Raw genomic sequence first — 27,188 nt, 5'->3', positions numbered from 1 at the left:
TTACCCCACTTCCATAGCCTCTGTGCTATATTGGTTCAGAATGTGAGCTCTTCGGGATTGCAGAACTGTATTTTTCTTTGTGTACAGCTATTAACACACTGAGTACTACTGAAACTAACAGATTACAGTTTCAAGTTTTTGGTAGATTATTTTAAACAGCTTTGTCCTCTATTTAGCCTACCTAAGGTAGATATCTTTAATAGCTATGTGCATCACCATGTCCAGTCACTAGATGTCACACTTGCTTCGCATGCAAGTAGCTAAAACGGATTGGAAGTAGTTCAGGGATGATATTACTAATAGAAAGTAGGTACAACATGCATTTCTGGATTCTGATATTGTCCCCTTGCAAGACATTTGCACTGTTCCTCTCTTCCTCCAAATACCAGAAGCAGTTCAGACTTGTCCACATGGCTCTGGGATGTGGCGTATGGCCCCTATGGCTTCACTCTGATGCTCTGATTCTGACCATGCAAAACAAAGCAGCACTGCAGAGCTCCTTTGTTATCCATGCTATTCTAGAATTTATAGTTGATTCTGCAGCAGCTGTAAGAAATCTGTTCTCCCTCCCCCACCCTTCTCTAAGGGTACCAAAGGAGCTTTGTTACATGAATAGAGTTGTTCTCTGAGCTCCTCCCATCTATTTATTCCCCTTCCCCAGTTGTGGCAAAAGGGATAAAAGGAGCAAGCTGAAGGACAAGAGGTCACAGAAGGAGAGCTCTGCCATAACTGCTTCCACCCTGCAGACCATCACTCAGCATACATAGCAAAGATTTTTTTCCTCATTTAGTAGTTTTGCTTGTTGCACAAAGCTTTACATTCAAGTCCTGTAGCCACTGCATTATTACAACAGAATATATCTGAGGCCTGGTCTGCATCTGAAACATGGGTCGACCTAGCTGCATCGCTCAAGGATATGAAAAATTCAAATGCCTGGGAGATGTAGTTAAGCTGACCTAAGCTCCGGTATTGGCACCAAAAGAATGGAAGAATTCTTCTGTCAACCTACCTGTCATCTCTCCAGGGGCTGAATTTACTGCAGCAATGGAAAACCCTCTTCCTTCACTATAGGGAGTGTCTATGCTACAATGCTACAGGACCATAGCTGCGACACTTCAGCTGTGCTGCTTAACCACTTGTAGTATCGGTATAGCCTGAGGAACACCCTCAGTAGCTATCTAGGCAGAGAAGTCTACCAACCTCCCACTTTAGTCCCTACCCTAAGGAGCCTACATTCTGTCTGCCTTTGTAAGTATAGTACCTAACACAGTGAGGTTCTGATTTTGATTGGGGCCTCGAGCACTACCTCACTAAAAAAAATAATCTACCCTGGCCAATAATACAACAATTTCAGGAAGAATAAAATATTGATATATGTGACTCCCATAACTTTTACTATAACTAAGATGTGCATCTGTGGTATAATTTGATTACTTTAGTGTTATGGTTTTAGACTGAGGTCTAGAGGATTGAATCTGAGGCTAAGAGCCAAGAAGTCCTTAGTTTAATTCCAGTTCTTGTCACTGATTTGCCCTGTGACCCTGGACAGTCATTTAACATTTCTGCTTCTATATCCCCATTTATAAATGGAGATAATCTAATTTATCTACCTCCCCAGAATGCTAAGGGTTAGGTTGCTTGGTTGAGAATGAGACAATTTAAATTTTCCAAATGCTGTGTAACTGATGAGGGTTTTTTAAAAATTCTCAGTACAAATGGTAACATACATGGTTCCCCTTAATGTATGTGTGTGTTTGTTTCCAGGGATGTTCAGAAGAATCACAGCTGCTGCCAGCAGGCTTTTTACAGGAGATGGTTCTGATGGTAGTTTTTATACCCTTGAGAGTCTGAGTGGTCTTGTTCAGTTCATGATTCCCACACACCCTTCTTTAGTGCTTCTCTGGTGTCAAATCCTACTTCTTGTCAATTACACTAACTACAGCTGGTGGTCAGAGGTGCATCAAACACCAAAGTAAGGTTTTTTAATTTCTACAGTTAATTAAGTTTTGTTTTTTAATGTAGCTTATATGATTTCTTAGCTGTTAAGAATTTGAGTACTATATGTGTTAGAACCACTTAAAGAAATTATTGTACTTATAAAGGAGTCTGTACAGTCTTTGCAGTGTTCCATAAGGTCAGTAAAATCTGACTACTTTAGACCAAGAGAAAGAGTGTGTTCCACACATGATGGCATGTCAGGTAGAACTCCGTGCCAGTTGTTGTTTCCCCTTTTAAAGGGAGGGAATTCTACCTTGAGTGCCTCTGATTACAACTGTGGAAATACTACATAAGGGAAAGGGTGGTCTTGTCAGATCCCAGGATGCTTATGGCTTTATAGGTCAATATCAACATCTTATTTCACCCTCCAACTGCTACGCAACCAGTGCAGATCATGGAGCACTGGTGAGGTATATTAATGGAACGATCTGTTCACTAAGCAGCCATTGCGTAACAAATCCTCCCTTTTGAAATGGTCTGCTTCCAAAGGGTCTTAAAATATAGTATCTGGTAGACAGAGTACAAGCATTGCATTGTCTAGACTCTGAGTGACAATGGATGACAGTTTTGAGATCTGTATCTGAAAGAAAAGACCCCAAACGTAGTCAGATCTAGATTAGAAAAAGTGGTCCTGGGCCTAGCTGCAACTTGATTGTCTGAAAGCTGCTGTTAAATAAAGAACCAAATTATAAATTTGAATAACAAGCTGTGGGACATACTGTATCAGTTAAGGGGGCTAATAGAATTTCTGTCAGTTCTTCCTGTTGTTTCCCCCAGTTTACCAGCAACAGCTCCCTTTTATCTGGATTGGGTGTCTTTCTTACCCCAACACTGGATTAGATGCTCAATCACCGTAGCTGGATGGAGAGAAGTGCTGGGTTTTATCATTACATGGAAGGCTCTGTAGCCCATGTCTCCTTGCAGGCATCTCTGTCAGCCACATTGTAATACGTATTGAACAAGAGGGGTGATGAGTACAGCTATGTTTATGTCACAGAGGTCACGGAATCCATGACTTTCAGAGACCTCTGTGACATTCTCTACTTCAGCCCCAGTGGGTGTGGGACTCTGGAGTTGGCAGCTAGTGGGGCCCTGGCAGGATTCCAGTGACAGGGGGCCCCTGCAAGGTTCCAGCGACATGTGACAGACTCCTGAGGGGGCCCTCCTCAGGGTTCCAGCGATGGGCGATAGCCTCGCATGGGAGCGGTGGTGGAGGGACCACTGGGAGTTGGAAGGGGGGGACGCCTCAGGCGAGCGGCTGGGGGTGTCCTGTTTTCTGTTTGGGAAATATGGTCACCCTGCAGCTCCTAGCCATCGTGGGCAGAGGGGGGCCCCCCTACAGCTTCCAGCTGCCATGGGCAGAGGGGGAACCTCACAGCTCCCCGCCACCATGGTTTTGGGGAAAACCATGGTGCCACAACAGCAAATGTCACAGATGGGTCACGACAGCTGTGAATTTATGTTTATTACCCATGACCTGTCCGTGACTTTTACTAAAAATAGCAATGACAAAATCTTAGCCTTAGTAATGAGATGTAATCCACAACACCCCACAAGAGACTAAAGAACTAATGACAAAGCAGTTCAAATTGAGGAATGCTTAAAATGGGTTCCTTTACAATGTACATTGAGTATCTACTTTGACTGAAATATTAGCAATAAAACATGTTTTTCTTACAGGAGGCACAGTCTTTCCAGTACTAAATTGCTGAGCCCTCAGATAACTGGAGACAGTGATGAATTTGATTCAGAATCCAAATTTGGCATGTGCAATCGAGAGATAGTACGAAGAGGCGCGCTCATTCTTTTTTGTGACTATGTTGTAAGTTTAGAACTGTGAATTTTAAACCTATAAGTGTTTGTTTTTTGGATTTTGCTTGGGTGCTTTATCTTTGAGGTACAGAGTGTGATCACAATAAGGGAAAAGTGAGAGATCTTAGTCATATTTACTTCCATGGGGAACTACATGGAATTTTTATATATCAATTTTCACTTCTGGAAGTGGATGCTCTTTTTTTTCTTTCTATGCATATGTCTTATTAGTGTGATTATTTTAGATACTTGTGCATTATCTTAGGCATTCTCTCTACACTGAATCTTAGTTGTCCTCAAAATTATTCTTTGTAAATAACAATGATGTCTTGAATGTTGTATTCTTACATATGTGATCTCAGGAGAAGACTAAGAAGCTTATGAAAGTTTAGACCCTGCTCTGAGGCTGAGTGTTTCTGCATGTCATAATTAGAATAAACTCTTTTCACCTTAAACCCTCCTACATATATTTACTCTGCTACTGCATTCCCCAGTTCTGTTCAGGCTCTCAGGAATAGGGCAACTCCCATGGCTTCAGATTTCGTAGGCTCTCAAACACAGTGTTACAGGAGTCAGTCTCTGTACTGATATTAGTACACACTTTCTAGAAGATTGTTCTGCCTCAAGTGAGAAACATTAACTGTTGAAGACATAAATAGTTAACTGCCATGAAAGAGATGGGGTGTTCACTTTAAAAGGAAACAAAAACTACAGACAAACATTGAGACTTTGCAGAAACAATTCTGATACATATTAAGTGTGTATCAATTCATTCATTACTAAAAATGTTGCATAAAAGCAGGGTCTTTGAGTTTACTAGTTCTTTCCATTTGTTCTCTACCAGTATTCATTGTCTTTCTAATTACAACATAATGGATGTTGAAATAATTTGTTGCAAATAAAGGATTATGACTTCAGGTGTATTTGCAACAGGATCAAATGAAGTTGAAAGAAAAGATCTGGTGGTTATGCAAATGATCATAGTAATAAAGCTTAGAAGGAAATGAAACGTGCACACTTGTAAACAGAATATTTTTAACATAATGTGGTTCAGTTTTTCCAGTGGAAAATTACTTGCTTTTAATTGTGTATAAATAGTATTGCATTGTTTGTTATTTTTTTAATAATGAAATGCTTACACGGGTGGTAGTAATGGTAATTTTAGAATTATGGAATCCATAATTTTTACCTTTTTTTCCCCCATAGTGTCAAAACCTACATGATTCAGAACACTTGACGTGGCTTATAGTGAATCATGTTCAAGATCTGATTAATCTGTCTCATGAGCCTCCAGTACAAGACTTTATTAGTGCTGTTCATAGGAATTCAGCAGCCAGCGGTCTCTTCATCCAGGCTATTCAGTCTCGGTGTGAGAACCTCGCAACTGTAAGTTTGACCTGAACCTTTTAGTAATGAAGTTTAGGCCTTTCTTGTTAACTGTATTTGGAAACACTTTGAGTGCTTTTTCCTTTCTGGGTCTTTTACAGCACCAAATGTGGTGTTGGTGCAAAACTTATTATATGTATTACACTGGTGCAAAAGACAACTCTTGGCATCTGAACTACATTGTGCTTAGTACTACTCAGACACACAGGTAGGTAGATGTGATTATCCCCAAAGAGCTTACAAGCTAATACTAACTAATAAATACAAAGAAACTCTAGACATTGGGTAACTAAAAACTTTGTGTTCACTTCCCCACATGTTTACAACCCTTTGGAGAGAAATTAATTTATGATCTTAAGCCTCTTTATTTACAAACTCAAATTTTTCATCTTCATAGCCTTTCTGTTGCCTCACAGAGTGCAAACATACTTTGTCAGTTGCTGTGTTATAGATTAATCAAATCATAAATGCAACATGGATCTTGTTTATCTTCTAGGAGCCTCTGCACTGATGTGTATTCGCTACAAATTGTACTCCTGAATGGAAAACACACTAATTAAAAAGTATAGAAGTAACTCTGTAAAAAGCATCCATGTTTGTTTCATAATTTGAGCATATTTGATATGGAAAGTATTAAGACTTTTTTGCTCAACTGCCAGTCCTATAAATTCAACTGGGGTCAGTCAATCTACGTTCCTTCCTTGCTATGCATCATCACAAGTAATAAAGTTCTGAAATGCAAATTAAGTCCTTTGTGACATTTTTGTAGCACCTTTGCCTTCAATAGCTGTGTACAGATATTTGGAAATCAGTAGATGATTCTGCTGCTAATGCCTAAGAACAAGTAGGATTCAGTTCACTGCCATGTTGACCCTAACAAGACTAAAGAGTAATAAAAGAGCAATGCTGGTTTGTGCCCTCTTCCCTAATCCTACACTAATGAGTTGTGCATTCTCCATGAAGATTTCTGAACTTGTTGCCGTTTCCCTTGTCTGCATATTCATCTCTTTCAAGTCATAAGCAGGGGAAGGCTTCATAGGAAGTAGGTTTATGTGCATATATTTGGGAGTGAGGGAACTAAACAATGCTAAACTTTATTTTAAGACAGGTTCATTCACTCAAGTTTCTCTTTTAAAAGTGAACATTGGTGACAGCTGTGCTTTAATTGACAAGTTGTTTTACTAGACTTTTCACAAACTGCTTGAAAATTAAAATAAACAGCATTGAACACTTATCTTTTTCTCTGCACCTCCTCATTCAAATCTCTAGTGGTGAAGTATCCTTTCTGTTCTTTATCAACCGCATTATCTGCCACTATAATCTCCTTACTCCTCTTATTCTCATTTTCTTACCTCACTTCTCCTCTACCTCTGCACAGGCATTATCCCTTCCACGGTTAAACATGCCTTTTTGTTGTCTCCCATCCTGAAAAACTCTGCAGATGCTATTTTCCTTTCCCAGGGCTCCTTTTAAGGTCTGCTTCATTTCCTTTTCACCTTAAATTCAAGCTGTCTGTAACTTTCAAAGCTCTTTAATTCCACCCTAGACCCTCTGTCTTCACTTTCTCCTACTACTACACTAACTCTTGCTCCCTAAATTCTATGCCACTTCTAATCACATGGTTTGTTCATTCATCACTTCAGACTTCATGTCTTCTGTCTAGCTGCTTTGTACAATTGAACAGCACCCCAGTTACTGTTCACCAACCCCTGTTCTGCACTTCCTTAATTTAAAAAAATAATTAAAAATCCACCTACCCTCAAACCTGTTTAAATAGTAATTTTTACACAACATTCAATTAGTCGTCTGCTCTACTGTCTTTGTAACCACTGTTCCTTTAGTCTGTAAACTCTTAAGCGTTGGAACCAGTTGCTTGTTTAGCGCGGTCCGTCTGTTGTTCCAGCACCTTTTATATTTAACTGTGTTACAGTATGTACAAAATAAATAAGATGAGAAAAAAAAATGTAACAGTTGTTTTTTCTAATATTTAGCCAACAACACTAAAGAAGACCCTGCAATGCTTAGAGGGCATTCATCTCAGCCAGTCTGGTGCTGTGTTAATGTTGTATGTGGACAAGCTTTTGTGTACTCCATTCCGTGTGCTGGCTCGCATGGTTGACACACTTGCTTGTCGTCGAGTAGAAATGCTTTTGGCTGCAACTTTCCAGGTAGGGAAAAAAAGTAAATATATGTCTCTAAATTAGAGTTGCTAATACCAGCAAATAATTGATTGTGATGTAAGTTAAAGCACATTTTAATTACTTGACCGTGATGTTTAGTGCTTTGTGAAAAACAGAATGTCAGTTTGTTTAGCATGCATGTCTGAGTAATTCAGTTTCATCCTGTGTTATGGTCTCCAGATTGTTTAATAATTTTTACTTGCTGCTCTTAGTCTGCTAATATATATATGAATGGTTTTATTCCTGTTGGTGCTTCATATCTATTGTTTTGTCACTGTTTTCTACAGAACAGCATTTCTCAGTTACCAGTTGAAGAACTGGATAGAATTCAGGAATATCTTCAAAACAGTGGATTAGCACCAAGGTAAAATATTAGTAATAGGTCCCTGTTGTCATAACATAGTATGTAATAAGTACAAACCATGCATGGTTTTTAATGAGGTGACACTGCTTTTTAAAGTTATGTCTATAAAAGTGGAAGTATGCCCAGATTTGCCATGACTTGAGTACCCAATTAAAACATGATTAGGCCCTCTCTGTACTGCAAGATGGAAACCATATTGTAGCTCTCTCAGGAACAACCATTTGTTGTAACTAGTTGCCTTGACAGAGTAGAATTTTTAGTGTAGATGAATTTTAAAACAACAACTCAACCTGGACATCTGCAAGGATATTTTCTGCTGGCCTGCTATAATTGGGGCATGGAGGGAACCCTCTATAAGACTCTAAATTCTTGGGAAAAGACTATAAATTCTTAATGGCGATTTTAATTTTCATAAGTATTTCAAAGACGAATAGTTCAGACCAAGTCCAGGTCATGTTGTCACATGAGCACAGTAGTCTCTCACCTATGTTATAGCAAAGTTTAATCTTGCTTGTGTAGAAGGATTCAAACTGTTACTATTGTTTATTTTGATACAGCCTTGTAAAGATCAGGAGCCTGATTAACCTGGCTCCTCACAACTGCTGGTTAAGAATAACCCTGTTGTCTTCAGTAGGAGTTTATTGTATCCTGTGGGAAAGAGCTGGTGGGGAGGAAAGAATCTAAGGCTCAAGACTGTAAAATGGTTTGGTAAAAAGAATATAATATTATCTCTTGCCTGCAACCCTGGGATAAGCTTAGTTAACAAGACTTGTTCCATCATACAACTCCCAACATAACTTGTGGAGTAGACTTTTTATTGATAATAGTAACAAAAGTCAAGAAACAATAGTAAGAGCAAGAAATGTCTAAGTTGAATCTTGAAAAGGTTTGTAAGAGGCTCATGACCAGTATTATCAGTGATGTGCTTTCCGCCAGTATGGTCTCTCTTTAAGAATATTTGGGTACGTTTGTAGACCATTTTTGAATTTCTTCTTACGGGGACAAAGTGTATGCCAGAAAAATTATCTGATTGACAGATTAAAAAAAGGTCAGACCTGTTGTTGCAACACACCATAACCTATGCCTTTCTCATATTGCTGGGCATGCCATATATAGCATTCAGTGCATTAGCTAGTAGAAGGTAAACTAGTTTCTACATATTTTGGAGGTGGAATGTCTATCAAAAGAACTATGCATTTAAACTTCTTATGAAGAAAATAGATTTTTTTTTAAAGGTCTGCTAATTTGAAACCCTATTTGAGTTGTAAGAGCTGTGACTTCAAATTCCATACAGAGCACTGCAAAATGTCAGTGTCAATGTGATTTTGTAGAATTAGTGGAAATCAGTCATAAGGGCAGGCTCTGAACTTAAATCAGCAGTTTTGGTTCACTCACTTTTGATTGAACAACATAAGTAGCTCAGTGAAGAAAACAACATCTTTTAGTGCTAATGCAGATTAATGTCTCCTACGTTTTGGTAACAAAGCAAATTTATTGTTTTTTGTTTTCCTACCAAAACACAAAGTTCTTTGAGTGTTTGTCCATATGTATTCCACTGTTGGTGCGCATATGCCTAATGCACTTGAATTTGGATTTTCTGACCAGCAGTGTCTGTTGCAGTCCATGCATGCACCCTGAGTGTCTTCATGCCTCCAACAGAGGATATCAAAAGCAGGGTGACCCTAGCCACCTCTCATTTCTTTCTCGCCATCTGTGGGTATGAGTTGGAATTTACAGTTTTCAAGCCTCTTTGCTCACTGTACAGTTTCCCCCTTTGTTTTGTAGTTACCAATCAGTTAATTGAAGTTCCTGAATTTTTACCCAAAACCACATGCAAATAGAGATGAGCAACAGCTATGCACATTGGACGTTAGATGGGCACTGGCATTCTCCATATACAGGACCAAACCATTTTGGTGGTCTACCCAACTGTTTGTGACTATTGCAGACACAATGAAAGCTCTTCCAATCTCAGAGAATTTCATCTTGGGTTACTTCTCGTATGCAAGCATGTTCTGATCTGGCAGGCATTTCACCACCTGGCTAGCTGTGTGCTCTCTTCACAAGATGACAAGCATCCTCACTGTCCTTCCTTGCACACATCCCTATCCTGCACATTTGTAAAGCATCAGGGGGTAGCCGTGTTAATCTGTATCCACAGAAACAACAAGAAATCTGGTGGCACCTTAAAAACTAACAGATTTATTTGGGCATAAGCTTTCGTGGGTAAAAAACCACTTCAGATGCATGGAGTGAAAATTACAGATGCAGGCATTATTATACCGACACATGAAGAGAAGAGAGTTACCTCACAGGTGGAGAACCAGTGTTGACAGGGCCAATTCAATCAGTGTGGATGTAGTCCACTTCCAATAATTGAGGAGGAGGTGTCAATTCCAGGAGAGGTAAAGTTGCTTTTGTCGTGAGCCAGCCACTCCCAGTCCCTATTCAAGCCCAAATTAATGGTGTTAGCTAACTATTGTAAAGCGCTTTGATATAACCGCTATATTAAAAAAACCCCAATAATAAACGTTTTTACGTGGCACAAATAAAAGCACACAACTCATATTTTAATATCAGTAGTCTTACCTTTCTAGTGCAGTAGATGTGCCCTCTCCCCCAAGCTGGGGCTGGAAAGGAGGTGGGGGGTCTCTCACCCACCACACCAGCCACAGAGCTGAGGCTGGGAAGGAGGGCCATCTGTCCCCAGCAGCCACAGCTCTGGAGCTGGGGAAAGTCACCTCTTTGGCCGCCTCAGCCCTGCACATCCCAAATTCCCCCCCAGCCCCTCTTCTCATCCCACTTCCCCCTCCCATCTACCCCCTATACTACCGAAGGCTAGCACCTCACCTTATATGTGCGTCTTTTCCAGAGTCCAGGCACCTAATTAGTGGAGCCATGTCTGTGCGGCTCCACTGATTAAGTGGGTGGCCCTTCATTCTCTCGTGTGTGGCTGTCCAGGTGTGCACCGTAGAGGGAACTATCTGCGAACCAAGTGAATGGAGCTCGTGGACCACTGGTGGTTCACAGACCACAGTTTGAGAACCTCTACTGTAGTGCAATCTCCTTATTGTGAAAGTGCAACTTACAAATTTAGATTTATTTTTTTTGTTACATAACTGCACTCAAAAACAAAACAATGTAAAACTTTAGAGCCTACAAGTCCACTCAGTCCTACTTCTTGTTCAGCCAATCACTAAGACAAACAAGTTTGTTTACATTCACAGAAGATAATGATGCCTGCTTCTTATTTACAATGTCACCTGAAAGTGAGGTGAAAAGTGAAAGTGAGGTAAAAATTGGGGGTTGGACTAGATGACCTTCTGGGGTCCCTTCCAACCCTGATATTCTGTGATATTCTATGAGAACAGGAATTCGCATGGCACTTTTTAACTGGCATTGCAAGGTATTTACGTGACAGATAAGCTAAACATTTGTATGACCCTTCGTGCTTTGGCCACCATTCTGGAGGACATGCTTATGACACTCATTAAGAAATAATGCATTAATTACATTTGTGACTGAACTCCTTGGGGGAGAATTGTATGTCTCCTGCTCTGTGTTTTACTTGCATTCTGCCATATATTTCATGTTATAATAGTCTCAGATGATGACCCAGCATGTTGTTCGCTTGAAGAACACTTTCACTGCAGATTTGACAAAATGCAAAGCAGGTACTAATGTGAGATTTCTGAAGATAGCTACAGTACTCGACCCAAGGTTTAAGAATCTGAAATGCCTTTCAAAATTTGAGAGGGACGAGGAGTGCAGCATGCTTTCAGAAGTCTTAAAAGAGCAACACTCTGATGCGGAAACTACAGTACCCGAGCCACCAGAAAAGAAAAATAAGTTTTCTGCTGGTGACATCTGACTGAGGTGATGAAAATGAACATAAGTCAGTTTGCACTGCTTTGGATCGTTATTGAGCAGAACCCATCATCAACATGGACGCACGTCCTCTGGAATGGTGGTTGAAGTATGAAGGGACATATGAATCTTTAGCGCATCTGGCATGTGAATATCTTGCAATGCCAGCTGCAGCAGTGCCATGTAAACACCTGTTCTCACTTTTAGGTAACATCGTAAAAAAGAAGCGGGCAGCATTATCTCCTGCACATGTAAACAAACTTGTTTGTCTGAGCGATTGGCTGAATAAGAAGTATGACTTAGTGGACTTGTAGGCTCTAAAGTTTGACATGGTTTTATTTTTGAGTGCAGTTATTTTTTTGTGCATAATTCTACTTTCATGATTGCACTACAGTACTTGTATTAAGTGAACTGATAAATACTGTTTCTTTTATTTTTACAGTACAAATATTTATAATAAAAATAAATAAAAAGTGAGCACTGTACACTTTGTATTTTGTGTTGAAATTGAAATCAATATATTTGAAAATGTGGAAAACATCAAAAATATTTAAATTGTAGTCTATTATTGTTTAACAGCACAGTTAATTGCAGTTTTTTTTAATTGCTTGACAACCCTAATTAAAACCTAAATTAAAACCTGTTGGCAAAGGAACTGAAGGGCAGTTGAGGTTGCCCTGCCCTTTAAGCCCTTGGTTGAAGGCATGAGGATGCTCTGGGCACATACCCCAACAGACAAATGATGTTCAAAAGAATGTAAACTTGAGTTCACTGGGTGTATGCACACTAACAATGGAAAATGTGTATATATAGACAATACATCACAAAGAACCACAGTTACTGTAAGGTGAGTAACTGTTTATCTTCCTTCAAATTCAATTTGTGATAGGTAGCTGCTGGAGGACAATGTAGAAAAGTGGAAAAATTAGTTTTAGTGATAAGAATGGAATATCAGTACTAGGTAATTAGCACAGGTATATTAAATGTAGCATAATGTAAAATAGGTATTCCTCATAAAAAAAACTTTTTTTGGTATTGGTTAACTTTATTTATAGAACATATTATCCTTGTCCTCTTTTAAAGAAATAAATAAATATAATTTTTTTTTTTTGTGGGGAAAGGGGGATGGGACTCCAAAGCATACTGCACTGTAAGGCATAATGCAATTCTGAATAAAAACTAATCTAAAATAAACAATGACTTTCAGTAAAATATATCTCTTTACTCCTGACCAACTTCTAAAGACAACTTGATTTGAAGGTAGTGTATTAAAATTTTGGATTAAATATATAACTCCTTGATCTCATGTAAAGCTCACTTGAAAAATTCACTCTCTCTGGCATGTTGAACTAGTAATTATCTTTCTTACTCTAAATACTTTTAACAAATAATAGTTAGTATGTACCTTACCTGTATTTCCCATATCTCTCTCCTTTTAAAATTCGAATTTTCTGATGTGTGTATCTGTTTTCAGACACCAAAGACTTTACTCGCTATTGGACAGGTTTCGTCTTACAGTAGCACCAGAAACAACTAGCCCTTCACCTTTGGTTACTTCACACCCACTGGATGGGGAAAACCAACCAGCCTTAGAGAATGTAATTCCAGACAAAGTAAGGCCATATTTAGAATATTTCATAGGAAAATACATCTGCTATCTGTGCTATAACAAGCTTTTCTATTAGTAAAAGATATCTATGAATGAAGCTTTTTTTAATCCCCATATAGTGCTCTGTGCACAAATCTGAATAATGTGGTAAATAAACATCAGCTGCCTATTTCTTCTTAAATTCTGCAGCTAACCAAATATCATGCACATACATTTATATCTAACTGTGATAAACTTGTCCATTTGCTACTTCAGAACTGTTCACTGGTTCCTTAAGAGACTTATAGGTACCATCTTTCTTATCTCTGACCACCTCGGTCTGTTCAGCAATCCTGTGTGCTCTTTCTTGCTTTGTGTTTTTCTTATTCTTGTTTACTAACCCCCTTATGCTTTGAAAGTTTTGCCTAGATGAGATGACACCTAATAGTCTCTTAGAGGACCTAATTTCAGTGCTTAAATTGAAATATATACAGCTCTGTGTCCACAGATAGAAATAGGCATGGTTAATCCAGTAATTCTGGATTGGCAAAGGGACAGTCTCTTTGAGAAGACTAATTAGTGGGTAAAACAAAATTGAACTATTTTCTAGCTCTGTCAAAAGTAAATGTATAGTAAATTTCATTTTATTTATTTATTTATTTTAAAGGACTGGTATTTATTTATTTATTTTAAAGGACTGGTATGTATCACTAGTCAGATCACAGTGCTGGGTCAGGTCAGACTCTGCACTGCTGGAAGGTGCAGAGCTGGTGAATAGGATACCTCAGCCTGAACTGAACTCCTTCATGACCAGTAAGGTAATGTCTCTCATAATGAGAAGAGGAGAATTTAAGATGACACTTGCTAAATATTTTAAAATTTTAAAGTGTCCCTATTCATATTACTGTTAATGACCAAATTAGACTGTTAAAAAAGAAATTAAAACTTCTTTAAATTTTACTTAGTTTTTGTTGACTTTTTGTGTTTTACTAACTTTGGACAACTAAAATAGTACTTTGAGCTCCCAATTGAAAGGTGCTCTAGATAGCCAAGTGCATTAATTATTGTTAAGGCTGTGAGTCTGTCATGGACGTCATGGATTCTGTGACTTTCCAGGACCTCCATGACTTCGGCAGCAGCTGGTGCAGTGTCGCAGCGGCGCCTGGGGTCACTGCCCCCACCCCTCCTGAGCACCAGCAGTGTCCTGGGCCTTTCCCCCCTCGAGCACCAGTGGAATCCCAGGCCACCGCCCCATCCCCCCGCCCATACGCGCACACAGAGCAATCAGTTAAAACTCATAGAAAACTCTAGTTTTATGCAAATTAGGTGCTGCAAATTTGGGACAGATGGCATTTTCCAAACAAAATAAAGTTGGAATCCAGTTTTAAGTATGAAACGGAACACAACCTTAACTGTGGCAATCACAGTGGCTCTTCCATAATGTTGATCTATTAATTTGCATAGTATTACCCAACTGCTTTAATTTCCTTTCTCCATGGAAATGTGTCCTTTCTAAACTTTTATGTACCATTTGTGATTTCAGGAGTTCAACTTAAGCTTGTTAGCTCCCTGTTTAAGTCTTGGCATGAACGAAATCTCAGAAGATCAAAAGAGCAGCCTCTTTGAAACTGCCCATAGGGTAACCCTAGACCATGTGTGTAACATTGTTCAAAAACTTCCTGCCAGCCATCAAGTTTTTCAGCCATTGCAGCCAGTTGAGACTTCAGCCTATTGGAGCAAGCTAAGCGATATTTTTGGTAATACAAAATAAAGGTCTTATTCTCTTTATTGTACTGTATAACAGTGTTGTCACAATAAGTCAGTTCTCTAATGGGATCAAAGATTCTCAGCAGTAAAATATTTTGCCCAAAATTTTTTGTCTGTTAAAGAAAATGTTAACTGTGATGATTTTTATTTCAAGCCTCTAGATTTTACCCTGACATTTTATTTTATAGGAGACACAATGGTGTATCAGACTGTGATGAAACTCTCTCGTGCACTGGCTCAGTATTTGTTATTACTCTCTAAATTACCAGCATCTCTCTGTATTCCACCTGACAAAGAGAGTGACATCCTGAAGTTTGTAGTAATGTCATTAGAGGTAAGAGAGTGAGTGTAATAAAAAGTGCAACAGAATGTTTACAAATATGTTCCATTTCCCTCTAACTTTGAAGATTCAATGCGAGTTCTGCAGGTCTAGAAGCATTTCTGGGCTCTAGGTTTATGTATAAGCGTCAGTTTCCAATATTAGTTCATTCAGTGCTTACTCTTTTGTGTATATTGTACACATCAGGTAGAATTTAGCAGAGGATATGGGACAAGAAAAACTAATTTTTTAAAAAAAAATTTTTAAGGGAGACTTCTCACCGCAGTCTGGCTGAGGGACAGGAAGGTCTTGGCAGTTCGGAGAGCGGCACTGTGGGGCTTGTTGGGAAGATGAATAAACATGATAGTTTACTCAATATAGTGCTTATAATTTTTTTTTCCCCTAGCTGGAACTTTTTGAACTAGTGCCATGCTAATTTACTGTAACTAGCAAAATTAATTTTTCTTGTTTTGGTAGCTGCAAATATATGTAATTATGTGGATAAAAATAATTTGATCTCATATTTTTGCATATGGGGACAATTTGATATAATGGAAAACTTTTTCTTGTACAGGCACTGTCATGGCATTTAATACATGAACAGATTCCACTAAGTGTAGATCTTCAAGCTGCTTTGGAATGCTGCTGCCTGACATTACAGCAACCTGGTCTCTGGAATTTGCTGGCTTCTGCAGTGTATGTGACACAGGCTTGCTCCCTAATTAATTGTGTCAGATTTATAATAGAGGCAGGTGAGTTAAATTTTCACAAATATGGGAGATGCTTCTGAATAAACCAGCAAACCTCACTGATCCTATGCTAAGAATCCTGAAGAAATGCAGAATTTTCTCCAACTGTCCTTAGAATTTTTTATTTTTCCAAATGTGTTTCCACCATGGAAGTTAACTTTTTATTTTTTATTTACCTTTGAACTTGTCAAATATCTTGCCAATACAAGTGCTGCTTTGACAATTTTGTGAAAGGATTAAAACTGAGAAATATAATTAAAAACCTATAATCAAAATGTTTCTCTGTATTTATCTAATTTAGTTGCAATTGAACCTGGAAACCAGCTTCTTAGTCCAGAAAGGAAGAAGAATACTTCAAAAGGGGTCAATGGGGATGAAGTTGATTCAAATGTTCAGAGTAAGTAAACAGTGAAGTTCTAGTTTCCATGCAGTTTTACATAGTTTGTAGAAAATTTGCCAGATTTTCCTCCTTATTTCCAGTTTAAAGCAATTTAACTGACAGTGTGTCAATGGAACACTATTTGAAAAGTGTTATGAGAACCTTAAGTTGCATAGTGTAAAAACTATTAACTTGTCATTTGAAGGGTGCACTGTATTGGGAATGAGTACAAGTCTGGGTGTGGGAAGAGGATTTACTGTGATGATATGGCTCATCTGACATTGAGACTCCACTTCAGTTGGTTAGAAATATGCTTATTGGAGTTTTTGTGTCCTCTTGCATCTTTAGATCTGTATGCGTTTTGTATATATTCACAATATTTTACACTGAACTTTTGTTTTTCTCTCAACTCAGAAGAAAAATATATTACAGCATCTTGTGAAATGGTGGCTGAAATGGTGGAGTGTTTACAGACTGTCTTGGCTTTGGGACATAAGAGAAACAACAGTATCCCAGCATTTCTCACTCCTGTCCTTAAGAACATAATCGTCAGCTTGGGTAGACTGCCTCTAGTAAACAGTTACACAAGAGTACCTCCCTTGGTACGTGCATTATGGTTTGTTTTCATAGAGGATGAAAAATACTGGCCATTTTTGGATAAAATGAATATAATAATTTGCTAGATCTTCAGTCTTTACTCTCAGATTTGGTTGTCCCCTTTTGTCCTTTTTTTAAATAGCGCCTGGCAATACTAGTTGTAAAAATATTTTCAAATATGAATATCTTCTGTGGAGTGGGATGTTTGGTTAGAATTATGGAATCCTTTGAGAGTTCTTTGTTTGTTTGTTTGAAACGGTTCCAGTAGTTAGAAAAAATCAGGACTCTTGGATTCTGTTCATATTTGCTGCTAGCTAACTGAACTGGGCAAGGTAGTTAGCCCTGCTAGTGCGTAGTTAATATACCTGTAAAATGGCTTGATAAATATTTCAGAGTTGTTGTAAGATTTCTTAATATTTTTAAAGGACTTTAAAATCCTCTGATTAAAAGTACAAAGCAGAATTATCAGAAGCGTTTTGAGCTGTTGTGGGGGAGAGTGTTTCTGAATCTGCATATACTGGTGTTTGACAACCTGGATGCCACAAAGTGTTGAGAGAACACTTTTTTTCCTCTTGAGTCAAAAGTTTTTGTTCACTTTGTGCTTTTTTTTATACCCTTTGCATGTGGAATACCTTCCCTTAATTTAGTCTGAGAGGCCACAACCTCTCCTTCAAATCCTTCCCTCAAAAGCATTTACATTCTACTGTCAACTAATAGTGGGTAGGTAAAGGGCTTATTTTAAAAGTATATGATTTCTGTGAAGGATTGGGGGAGAGTGGTGGTGTTTGACTTTTATAATCTGTCTTTTGGGGCAAAGCGTTAGTTATACGGGAGTCCTCGGACTTACAAAACAGTTCGTTCCTCAGAATTGCATTGTAAGACGAAATCGCTTTTCCCAAGGAATCAATGGTGTGAAGGGCGGATTGGTTCCTGAACCAAGGCTTGATGCACTATTTTTACCACAATAACCCAGATTTTTGTGCTAAATGAATGATAGATGACTAATGTTGTAACATCAATGTATTTACTGTACACTGTATTTTGTAAGCAGCATTCAAATCAACACACAAACTCACATATGCTCTGAATGCCGGCAACACAGGCTCAGAAAGCCAGGGAGAAGGGCACAGCCAATCACTCTTCAAGCTTTCTGATTGGCTGAGCTTAGGGCTGGGAGCCGATCAAAAACAAGTGGCAACCCTATCCAGCAACAAGCTACCCCTCTGCCTTGAAGCCAATCAGAAGTGACCCCTTCTAGCTCCATACCAGTATAGCGCAACCAGGAAGTATGTCAAGCAAACTTTATGCAAATGGGGTGCCATAAGGGCGAAACAAGCATCATAGGGACGAAACAGGCAGTCAGTTGAAACGTGTCGTAAGTGGTGTCCGACATAAATTGGGCATCGTAAGTCCGAGGACTCCCTTTATTTGGAAAGCACCTTGCACATTGTTGGCACCACTGTAATCCAGATTAATAATGTGAGATTTGTCTGATGTCAGTTCGGTGTGTGAAACATGGAACTTCCAAGTTTTACTTATTTCCATTAAATTTAACATCTCATTTTAAAATGCTGCCTTAGGGGGAGTAAGGTTGCATTGATTTTTGGGTCCTCTGAGACTAGATGGGCTTCTAGCCATTAAATATAGGTTTTGTGCATAATGTCTTAATAACACAGTTCAGGTTTTAAGGCAAACATGGAATCCTTTAAATGTCAAACTAATTTAATTGGCTATTACAAGGCACTACCTCTTTCTTTTTACTGGCCTAGTGTCAGTACTATGCGCTATTACTCAGGTAGACCAAATTCATAATTGATGTAATAACTTCTGAAACTCAGTCCAGTGTGGAGAGAGAGAGATGTGCTGTATGGTCTCTAAGTGAAGAGTATGGGATTTACCACATTCAGATACTTACTTCTGAAATGATGTAAGGGTAGAAAAGAAACCTTGGCTTTTTTATTTACCAAAAGTTTCCCTGTCTGACAACTTTCAGTAAAGAGGAAGAAGGATAATAAGTCTGTTACTAGAAACGGTCACAAAAAAAAAGTTTTTAAACGCTTTTTAGTAACAAGATTATCCACTTGTTTTTGTTACTGTTGGAAGAGTTGAGTGATTTTCATTGCGTTATTAGCAGGTTGTGTAACACATGCTTAAAATACCATGAAAAAGACTGTCAAATATGTAGTAGGCACATAAAAGTACTGTTTGAATTTAGAATCTTTTTACAAATCCATTGTGCATTAGGATGGATTATCTTTACTATTGGTATCTTGCTATTTTTAATTCCAAATGTGATGATCATAGCTGTTAGATTAATATAACATTTACTATTTTAAAATAATTAGTATCCTTTTTATATTCCAACAGGTCTGGAAACTAGGCTGGTCACCAAAACCTGCAGGTGATTTTGGCACAGCTTTTCCAGAAATCCCTGTAGAATTTCTTCAAGAAAAAGAAATCTTTAAAGAGTTCATCTATCGCATTAATACACTGGGTAAGTAGACAACATGTTTATGGTTCTTTTGAATACTTATTCTTTCTAGCTATCAGAAGTATGTAAATTCATCGTTTGGAATGTAGATCTGGGAACAACCTATGTTTGATAGACCATCACTGTTTACTCAAACGTGTTGGAGGACAGAAAGAAATCTGGATAAGTGGTGGGACATTTTTGGTGTCTTTGATACATGATGGAGGACTTGACCTTGTGTCAGATACATAACTTTTGAGTATATGAGCTTCAGATAAACTAGGTTTGATTATAAAAGCAAAAATGAAGTATAGGAAAACCTTACTCTGGGTTGAAACTAAATCAAAATATCCTGTGATCATGATTTCGTCTTTCGGAGAGCAGGGAAATACTGCTTAATTCCCAAACTAAAATGAATCCACTGGTCTCTTTCTAATTGGGGGTGAGGGAGCGAGGTGGGGGGGGGTATGTATGTATATCAGTGTTATGAAAAAAACACGCAAACAATTCAGTTTTGGTACTTCTACACAGAGAATGATAGTCAGTGAAGTGGAATAGTGGGTATTGCAGAGCAGGATAGAATTACTGTAATTCAGTGAGCACTAAATTGAGCTCAGAATTGTAATACATAACTCGTTCTTAGCTAGTACATTTATTCTTAAGGTGAAAGCATTGCAACATATTAAAACACGAAAAGAACCTGCACACTGCTAATAAGCTTACTGGCCCCCGTGAATGTGAAAGTGTCGTCTTTATATTGTTTGGGTCTTTAATCTGTCGTCCTATAACCGGGGATCAGCAGATAAAGGGTCCCCTCCTCACAGCATAGCTTCCAAAGTGTGAGTTTTGAAGTAGGAAACTTGCATTCTTCTTCGAGTGCTGTCCCTGCGGGTGCTCCACTGTAGGTGTCGTTGCATCCCGGCGTCACTGATCAGAGACTTTTGGTACCAGTGCCAAAGCCAGAGCTAGGAGAGAGAGTGATCTGAGACTAAAAATGATTTTGATGGAAAAATCTCTTACTCCTCCATCAGACAGTAATAAGAACCAGAGAGAAGACTCTCCAGGAACCTCCTCCCTGGATAGGGAACCACCCTAACCTCCAGAAAATCGAGGAAAAGGGATGCCTCACCCTTGCAGAAAGAGCTGTTAAAGAGAAAACTGTCTCTGGCAAGATCATTACCCTTGGTGCCAGTGGCTAGCAGAGTTAGAACGTTGGATGCTCTGGGCACATCCAGCACGAGCCGCACCGTGAGCACAAATGATAAAGAGAAGGAGTCGAGTGGAAGGTATAAGACTACCTCCTCCTTCACAGCATCATCCACCCCAAGGAAGGACCCGGTGCCACCGATACCTAAAGCGGTGATGTAACCTTCCTGTACAGACTCCACTGGAGCAGTTATCAATAAAGATGAAATCAGCCACATCGGCACCGATTAAAGAGACACACAAGAGGTCGGTACCAAAGCAAGTGTCTGAACAGATATATACAGCACCAATGATCCCGGCCCCGATCAGACCAATAACATCAACACCAGGGGCTTCTATACCTGGTACTGACAACTCCCCGGTACCGTTTAGGCCAATAAACCAAGACCTTCTCTAGCGAGGAGGAAGACGATATGGAGGAGGGAGTATTCTACTCAGGTCACTCCTCCCCCTCCAGTGCCAAACCTCAACCATCACTTAGAAATACTAAAACATGACTGCGCAGAGAGATGCCACCATGGTTGACCAACCCATGGATGTGCCCACCCTTACCATTCCCAATGCAATGGGCACACTGGGATCCAGGGGTGACATAAAGCACGCAAATGCAAGGGACCCACGTCCCTCAAAGGAAGGAAATATGACCTCCTATAGAGACAGCCACAGATCCATCGGAGGTACCTGAGGAAGCTATAGAGAAGTTGGATGATGCACAAGAACTGTCGCTGAAACGCAGTTCCTCTTCATCATCAGATGAGGCAGTCATGTTCCCTTCAACCACGGTGATAGATGATCCAAAACAATTCCAAGAATTGCAGAATTCACCACAAGATAGAAGGATTTGTAGCCTTCACGCATCCAATCACCAAACGATTCCTTACAGGAATTCAAAACATGTACCCTGTGGTCCGCAAACCAACACCAGCATGGGATCTTAACTTCGTACTTAAGAACCTCACCAAAACCCTGTTCAGACCACTTGCTACCTGCTCGCTACTACATTTATCAGTGAAGGTAGTGTTCCTCTTAGTGATCACATCAGCACTCAGAGTGGGCAAGATTGGGGCCCTTATGGCCCATCCGCCTTACACTGTATTCTTTAAAGACAAAGTGACTTTGAGACCACACATAAGTTAACTTCATCATTCCACATCAATCAACCTGCGCTCTACTCTAAACCACATCGGTCTACTCAGGAATCCGTGCTACACGCACTACATGTTAGACAAGCACTAACATTCTACCTAGATAGAACAAAACGTTTCCGTAAGTCACCAAGACTCTTCATATCCACCACAGAACGATCAAAAGGCACAGCCATCTCAAAACAGAGATTGTCGAAATGGATTTCAAATTGCGTACAAATATTACCAACAATACAAATATTACCAACAACAGACGATAGCATCCCCACAGAGGATTAGGGCCCATTCAACGAGAGCCTTTTCTGCCTCAACAGCATTTCTACATAATATACCAATCAAAGAAATATGCCAGGCTGCAACCTGGGCCTCAGTACACACGTTCACAAACCACTCCGCAATCACAAAAGATTCTGAGGCAGATGCAATACTAGGTCTTACGGTACTATCATCGACTATCCAACCTACTCCGGAACCCAACTGGCCATAATGGGGCACTGCTTTACAGTCCCCTACACTGGAGCACCCACAGGGACAGCACTCAAAGAAGAGAGGGTTACTCGCCTTGTGCAGTAACTGAGGTTCTACAAGATGTGTATCCCTGCGGGTGCTCCACTACCCACCCTCTTCCCCTCTATTCCGGAGTTCTAAATAGGAGGGTTATAGTAGAGAAGGAATGGGAAGGGCCAGGATGCGCAAGCACTAACAGCACCACAAGGCAGCACAACTGTGCATGCGCGCCCCGACCACACACAGCTACCAAAAATCTCCAGTCGGCGGCGCTGGGACACACCAACACCTACAGTGGAGCACCCACAGGGATGCACACCTTGAAGAACCTCAGTTACTGCACAAGGTGAGTGACCCTCTCTTCCCTCCCCTCCAGGTATTTCCTAGGAAACCCACTTAACTTGAAAAGTTCAAATTATTTCAATAGTTTGCAAATTAATTCCAGTTCTGCAGTTTCTTTGTTAAAGTCTGTTTTTTGAAGTTTTTTTGTTGAAAAAACTTCAAAAACAGACTTCAATGAGAAACTGCAGAAATGGAATTAATTTGCAAACTGGACACCATCAAATTAGGCCCGAATAAAGACTGGGTGTGGATGGGTCACTACAAAAAGTAATTTTCCCTCTGCTGATACTCACATCTTCTTGTCAACTGTTAAAAATGGGCAACATCCATCTTGATTGCATTGGCCTCGTTAGCACTACAAAAGTAATTTTCCCCTTCTTGATATTCACCCCTTCTTGTCAACTGAGAATAGGCCACTTCCACCTTAATTGAATTGGCCTCATTAGCACTGACCCCCCCCACTTGTTAAGGCAACTCCCATCTTTTCATATGGTGTGATATATATACTGCTTACTGTATTTTTCACTCCATGCATCTGATGAAGTGGGTTTTAGCCCACGAAAGCTTATGCCCAAATAAATTTGAAATACAGGTACATAGTTAATATTCATAACTTCAGATACAAAAATGATACATGCATACAAATAGCCTAATCCTATTCAGCAATTCATAACCTTTCCATAGACACCTTACTTGACATACTTTGTACAAGATCTGTTGCAATTATATAGCAGTGGTAGCAACAATGATCTTCATAGTCATATTTTAATCAGATAATATCACACAAGGCTCATTAAAAAGAGCAATGGAGGCGGTAAGTAAAATGGATGGGTCTTTCCCACCAAATGAGATTTGCAAGGCTGCACCATAAAATTCTCTGTGTACTTAAAATAGATCATTGTTTTGATAACACATCACAGAAGAGGATGTATTTGACTAATCTACGATGTAAGTCTGTATCCTGCTTGATTACTCTGTATGCTTAGTTGGAAGAATGTTCTCAGATTTTATTTATTTTATATGTAAACTTTAGTAGTCAGGGATCTATTTTTGGATGCTTTTGGTGTGTAGTATTATGAAAACCCTGTTCTCAAATTTTTGTGCCTTGAGGTTTTATTGCTTTTAAACTAGAAGATCAAAAACTATAATTGTGTCTGAAAAACAAATCAGAATAGGATCATTTAAGTACGCATGTTCAGAATCCAGTTTAGGTAAGAGATTGACATTTTTTAAAATAGAATTGGAGAAACTTAGGTTACGACAATTATAAAAATGACTTAAATTGGAAGGGAACCAGTGTGAAATTATATCTGTGGAAATTACATCTCATTTTAAAATGTTGTTTCATGTTTGTAATAAAAGCTAGTTTATAGTTGCATTGAAGTAGTAAATAGCCTTATACCTTTGAATACATTCATAGGGTGGACCAGCCGTACTCAGTTTGAAGAGACCTGGGCTACTCTCCTTGGTGTGCTTGTAACTCAACCAATTGTAATGGACCAAGAAGAAAGTCAACAAGAGGTAAAGCCATTCAGTAACATGTTTATGTAGTATAAATGCTTTTCCTTATTGGTAATTTTTTACTCTGTTAGGCGGACCCTTGCCCACTGTAATACTGCAAGATGATTTCCTTTATATTTAACATTTACCTTCTGGGCTAAAGTCTCTGCCTGTAGGTGAATGGTTTTGGAAAGTTTGAGAAAAAAATTCAACCATTTTTGAGTTACAGAAGAATGAAAGAAATACACGTCAAACCCTAATTGTGATAATACAGATGCTTAATTTTATTAAAAGATTACAGGAAACCTCTTATTGCATCAGAAAAAGGCTGCATCTTTATAATCAGACTCAGGAAATGCACTAAGGTTCCAACAGCAACAATAATTTGGTCAGATTGCACATGATATTTTCTATTCCTATTTTAGTATTAAAAAGTAGCTTGATACAATACTGTTTGTTGTAAGATTTATATCACAAAGTGAGCAGGATGTGTAATGTAGCTTGGTCTCTGTTGCTGTTGTATCCTGAACTAACCCATAGAAGTCATAGATGGAAAAACCCGCTCTGTGGTCCATCTCCCTGCACTTGCTTGAAAGTACTGTATCAATAAGACCCTTAAATATGTTTTACCTCAGCATATTTAACAGACAAGGTTATTGAAATTGAACATTTACAAAGTGCTGCAATGGAAACAATGTATTGGAAAATAAATATAAACTAAAAAGAATAAATATGAATGAATTAGGAGAGGCTTTGTGTAGGCAGAATGGGGAGAAAGGATGGGCCAGTGGCTAGGTCACTAGCCTGGGACTTTGGGTGATCTAGGTTCAGTTTGCTGCCCACCACAGACTTCCTTTGTGATCTTGGGCAAGTCATGTGGTCTCTCTGTGCTTCAGTTCCCATCTATAAAATGGGGACATGTTTACCTACTTCACAGACGGTAAATACATTAAAGATTGGGGATGCTCTGATACTATGGCAGTGGTAGCCATATAATTTTTTTAAAATTGAAGAAATGAGTACCTAAGAGAAATGTATAGAATGGCAAAGATTGCTGAATACAGCAAAAATTGGAAAAAATTGTTAATGTCTTAAGTAACAGTTTTCTTAAGGTGAAAGCATTACAGAGGAAATGTTAAAAACAATAAAAGAACCTACATGATTGTTAGCTAATAAGCTTACCAGAGATCACCTCTCTTCCCCAATCTCCAACAAGGGCTCTGATTGCTGTCAGACCTTCCAACCCTTCCCTAAGGATTGGGGCCTTCCCTTTGGATAGAACGTCCTGTCCATTTGTAGGATCAGAAAGACTGCCCTAAGTCAATTTAAACTCATTTGTACAAAAGTCCTTTTCTGGTCTGCTGTTCTCTAGAGAATCCAGTTGTAACTGGCGTATGCAAGTCTCCCAAGGTGATGGTCCCTCTTAGCAAATGTTATAGCCTGAGTGAATTTGCTTAATTACAGTTCTTAGTTCCTGGAGGGCTGTGGTCTCCTCCCCAATGAAATTATATACAATCTTTGGCCCACAGTGATATATAAACTTAATACAGTAAAATTTCACATAATTCAATAAGGTTTGACAAGGATATTGCAGGAAATTGTCATATTTGTCATAGTAGTTATTGACTCGAGCACAAATGTATATCATTTGGTTATGATGGATTATATTGTTGCGACTTAATCAGGATCTAAGAAATGATCACAAAAACTTGGGAATGGATCCATTTGAACTTAGACGCAACATGAAAGTAGGTGGATGGTTCTGGAAATATGAAAAAATATCTGTCACGAGATTGTAGGTTAAATCCTTATAATTATATTTAGTTCCCAAAGAGTATGAGGCATCATGCAAACTACGACATAGATCAGGAGATTGATGTGGTGGCCAGATTTCTGGTCAGGAAGTAATCTACACTCTCACCAGAAACATTGCCAAAGTCCTTGTGGTGTTGCTTTCCACTGGAGTATTGAGAGAACATCTGTAGCATCAAGTGATATATTACATTGGTTTTGGTGGAACTTATGATTTTCCAATTTCACTTTCACATAGAGTATGATCACTTTACAGGAAGACACAGAGAGGACTCAAATTAATGTTCTTGCTGTACAAGCAATAACCTCCTTGGTGCTGAGTGCAATGACGATACCAGTTGCAGGCAATCCAGCAGTTAGCTGCTTGGAACAGCAGCCGCGCAATAAAGCTTTAAAAGTTCTGGATACAAGGTATTATTTCACCTGTTCTGAAAGCACATTAATGTATATTGATAACTCTCTATCAAGCTCTGTACAAGATAGGATATTCTAGTAACATGTAGACATGTGGTGTATAATATAGATATATATGTGTGTACGTATACATACACACGCTATATTTTGTAAACCCCAAAATGAAACACTACACTACAAGTACATTTATTTTTAAATATAGCTAAATCTCTTTTGTTGGCATAGCAGTTGCCTGATGAAAGCTCTTCATGTTTTTCTAAGCTAAATATGGAAGGAATCCTAATCACAGTAAACCCTAAGCTCAGGCAAAATTTCAGACTTGTTTAAAAACAACTAAGTAAATATGCAGCTAGAATAGTAAACTAGTAATTTTCATACTTAATTTTATAGGCAAATATTGAAAAAACATCATCTTAAACCATTAATGTGCTTTCTTCTGAGCTTTCAGGTTTGGGAGGAAGTTAAGTGTTATCAGAGGAATTGTGGAACAAGAAATCCAAGCAATGATATCTAAAAGGGATAATATTGCCACTCACCATTTTTATCAAGCATGGGACCCTGTTCCATCACTTTCTCCTGCTACCACAGGTATGTGTGCAATGGTCATTTATACCAATAATTCTTCAGTCCTGCAGTGAATGAAATGATGACTGCTTGCTGAAAAAAGTAACTTTTCTTATATGTGATAGAAAAACATTTACAGGAATTACCATATACACTATTCTGAACAAATAATGTAGAAAAAAAGTAGTTTTCAGGTTTATTGGGCATTTGTTTAAAAAGTCC

General features: G+C 38.8%; 1 protein-coding gene across 2 annotated transcripts in view; it reads left to right on the top strand.

Annotated features, from left to right (window-relative positions):
• Positions 1–27,188, top strand: part of HTT (huntingtin) — a 183,800-nt gene that overhangs the window by 124,088 nt on the left and 32,524 nt on the right. The window contains exons 41-56 of one of the 2 annotated variants that reach the window (XM_084626754.1): positions 1,765–1,972; positions 3,679–3,820; positions 5,017–5,196; positions 7,188–7,364; positions 7,664–7,740; positions 13,082–13,220; positions 13,891–14,013; positions 14,739–14,952; positions 15,151–15,296; positions 15,856–16,033; positions 16,332–16,427; positions 16,824–17,011; positions 19,374–19,500; positions 24,097–24,197; positions 26,245–26,399; positions 26,851–26,990. In XM_084626754.1, coding sequence (XP_084482880.1) covers positions 1,765–1,972; positions 3,679–3,820; positions 5,017–5,196; positions 7,188–7,364; positions 7,664–7,740; positions 13,082–13,220; positions 13,891–14,013; positions 14,739–14,952; positions 15,151–15,296; positions 15,856–16,033; positions 16,332–16,427; positions 16,824–17,011; positions 19,374–19,500; positions 24,097–24,197; positions 26,245–26,399; positions 26,851–26,990 — 2,391 coding nt within the window. Of the gene's footprint in view, positions 1–1,764; positions 1,973–3,678; positions 3,821–5,016; positions 5,197–7,187; positions 7,365–7,663; positions 7,741–13,081; positions 13,221–13,890; positions 14,014–14,738; positions 14,953–15,150; positions 15,297–15,855; positions 16,034–16,331; positions 16,428–16,823; positions 17,012–19,373; positions 19,501–24,096; positions 24,198–26,226; positions 26,400–26,850; positions 26,991–27,188 lie in introns of both variants that reach the window. The other variant, XM_084626753.1, reaches the window with a different exon arrangement.

Source organism: Lepidochelys olivacea, assembly GCF_965140295.1.
Source record: "Lepidochelys olivacea isolate rLepOli2 genome assembly, chromosome: 4".
Taxonomy (NCBI): domain Eukaryota; kingdom Metazoa; phylum Chordata; order Testudines; family Cheloniidae; genus Lepidochelys; species Lepidochelys olivacea.
Note: the sequence above shows the minus strand (reverse complement) of the source record. Positions and strands in the feature narration are given on the sequence as shown.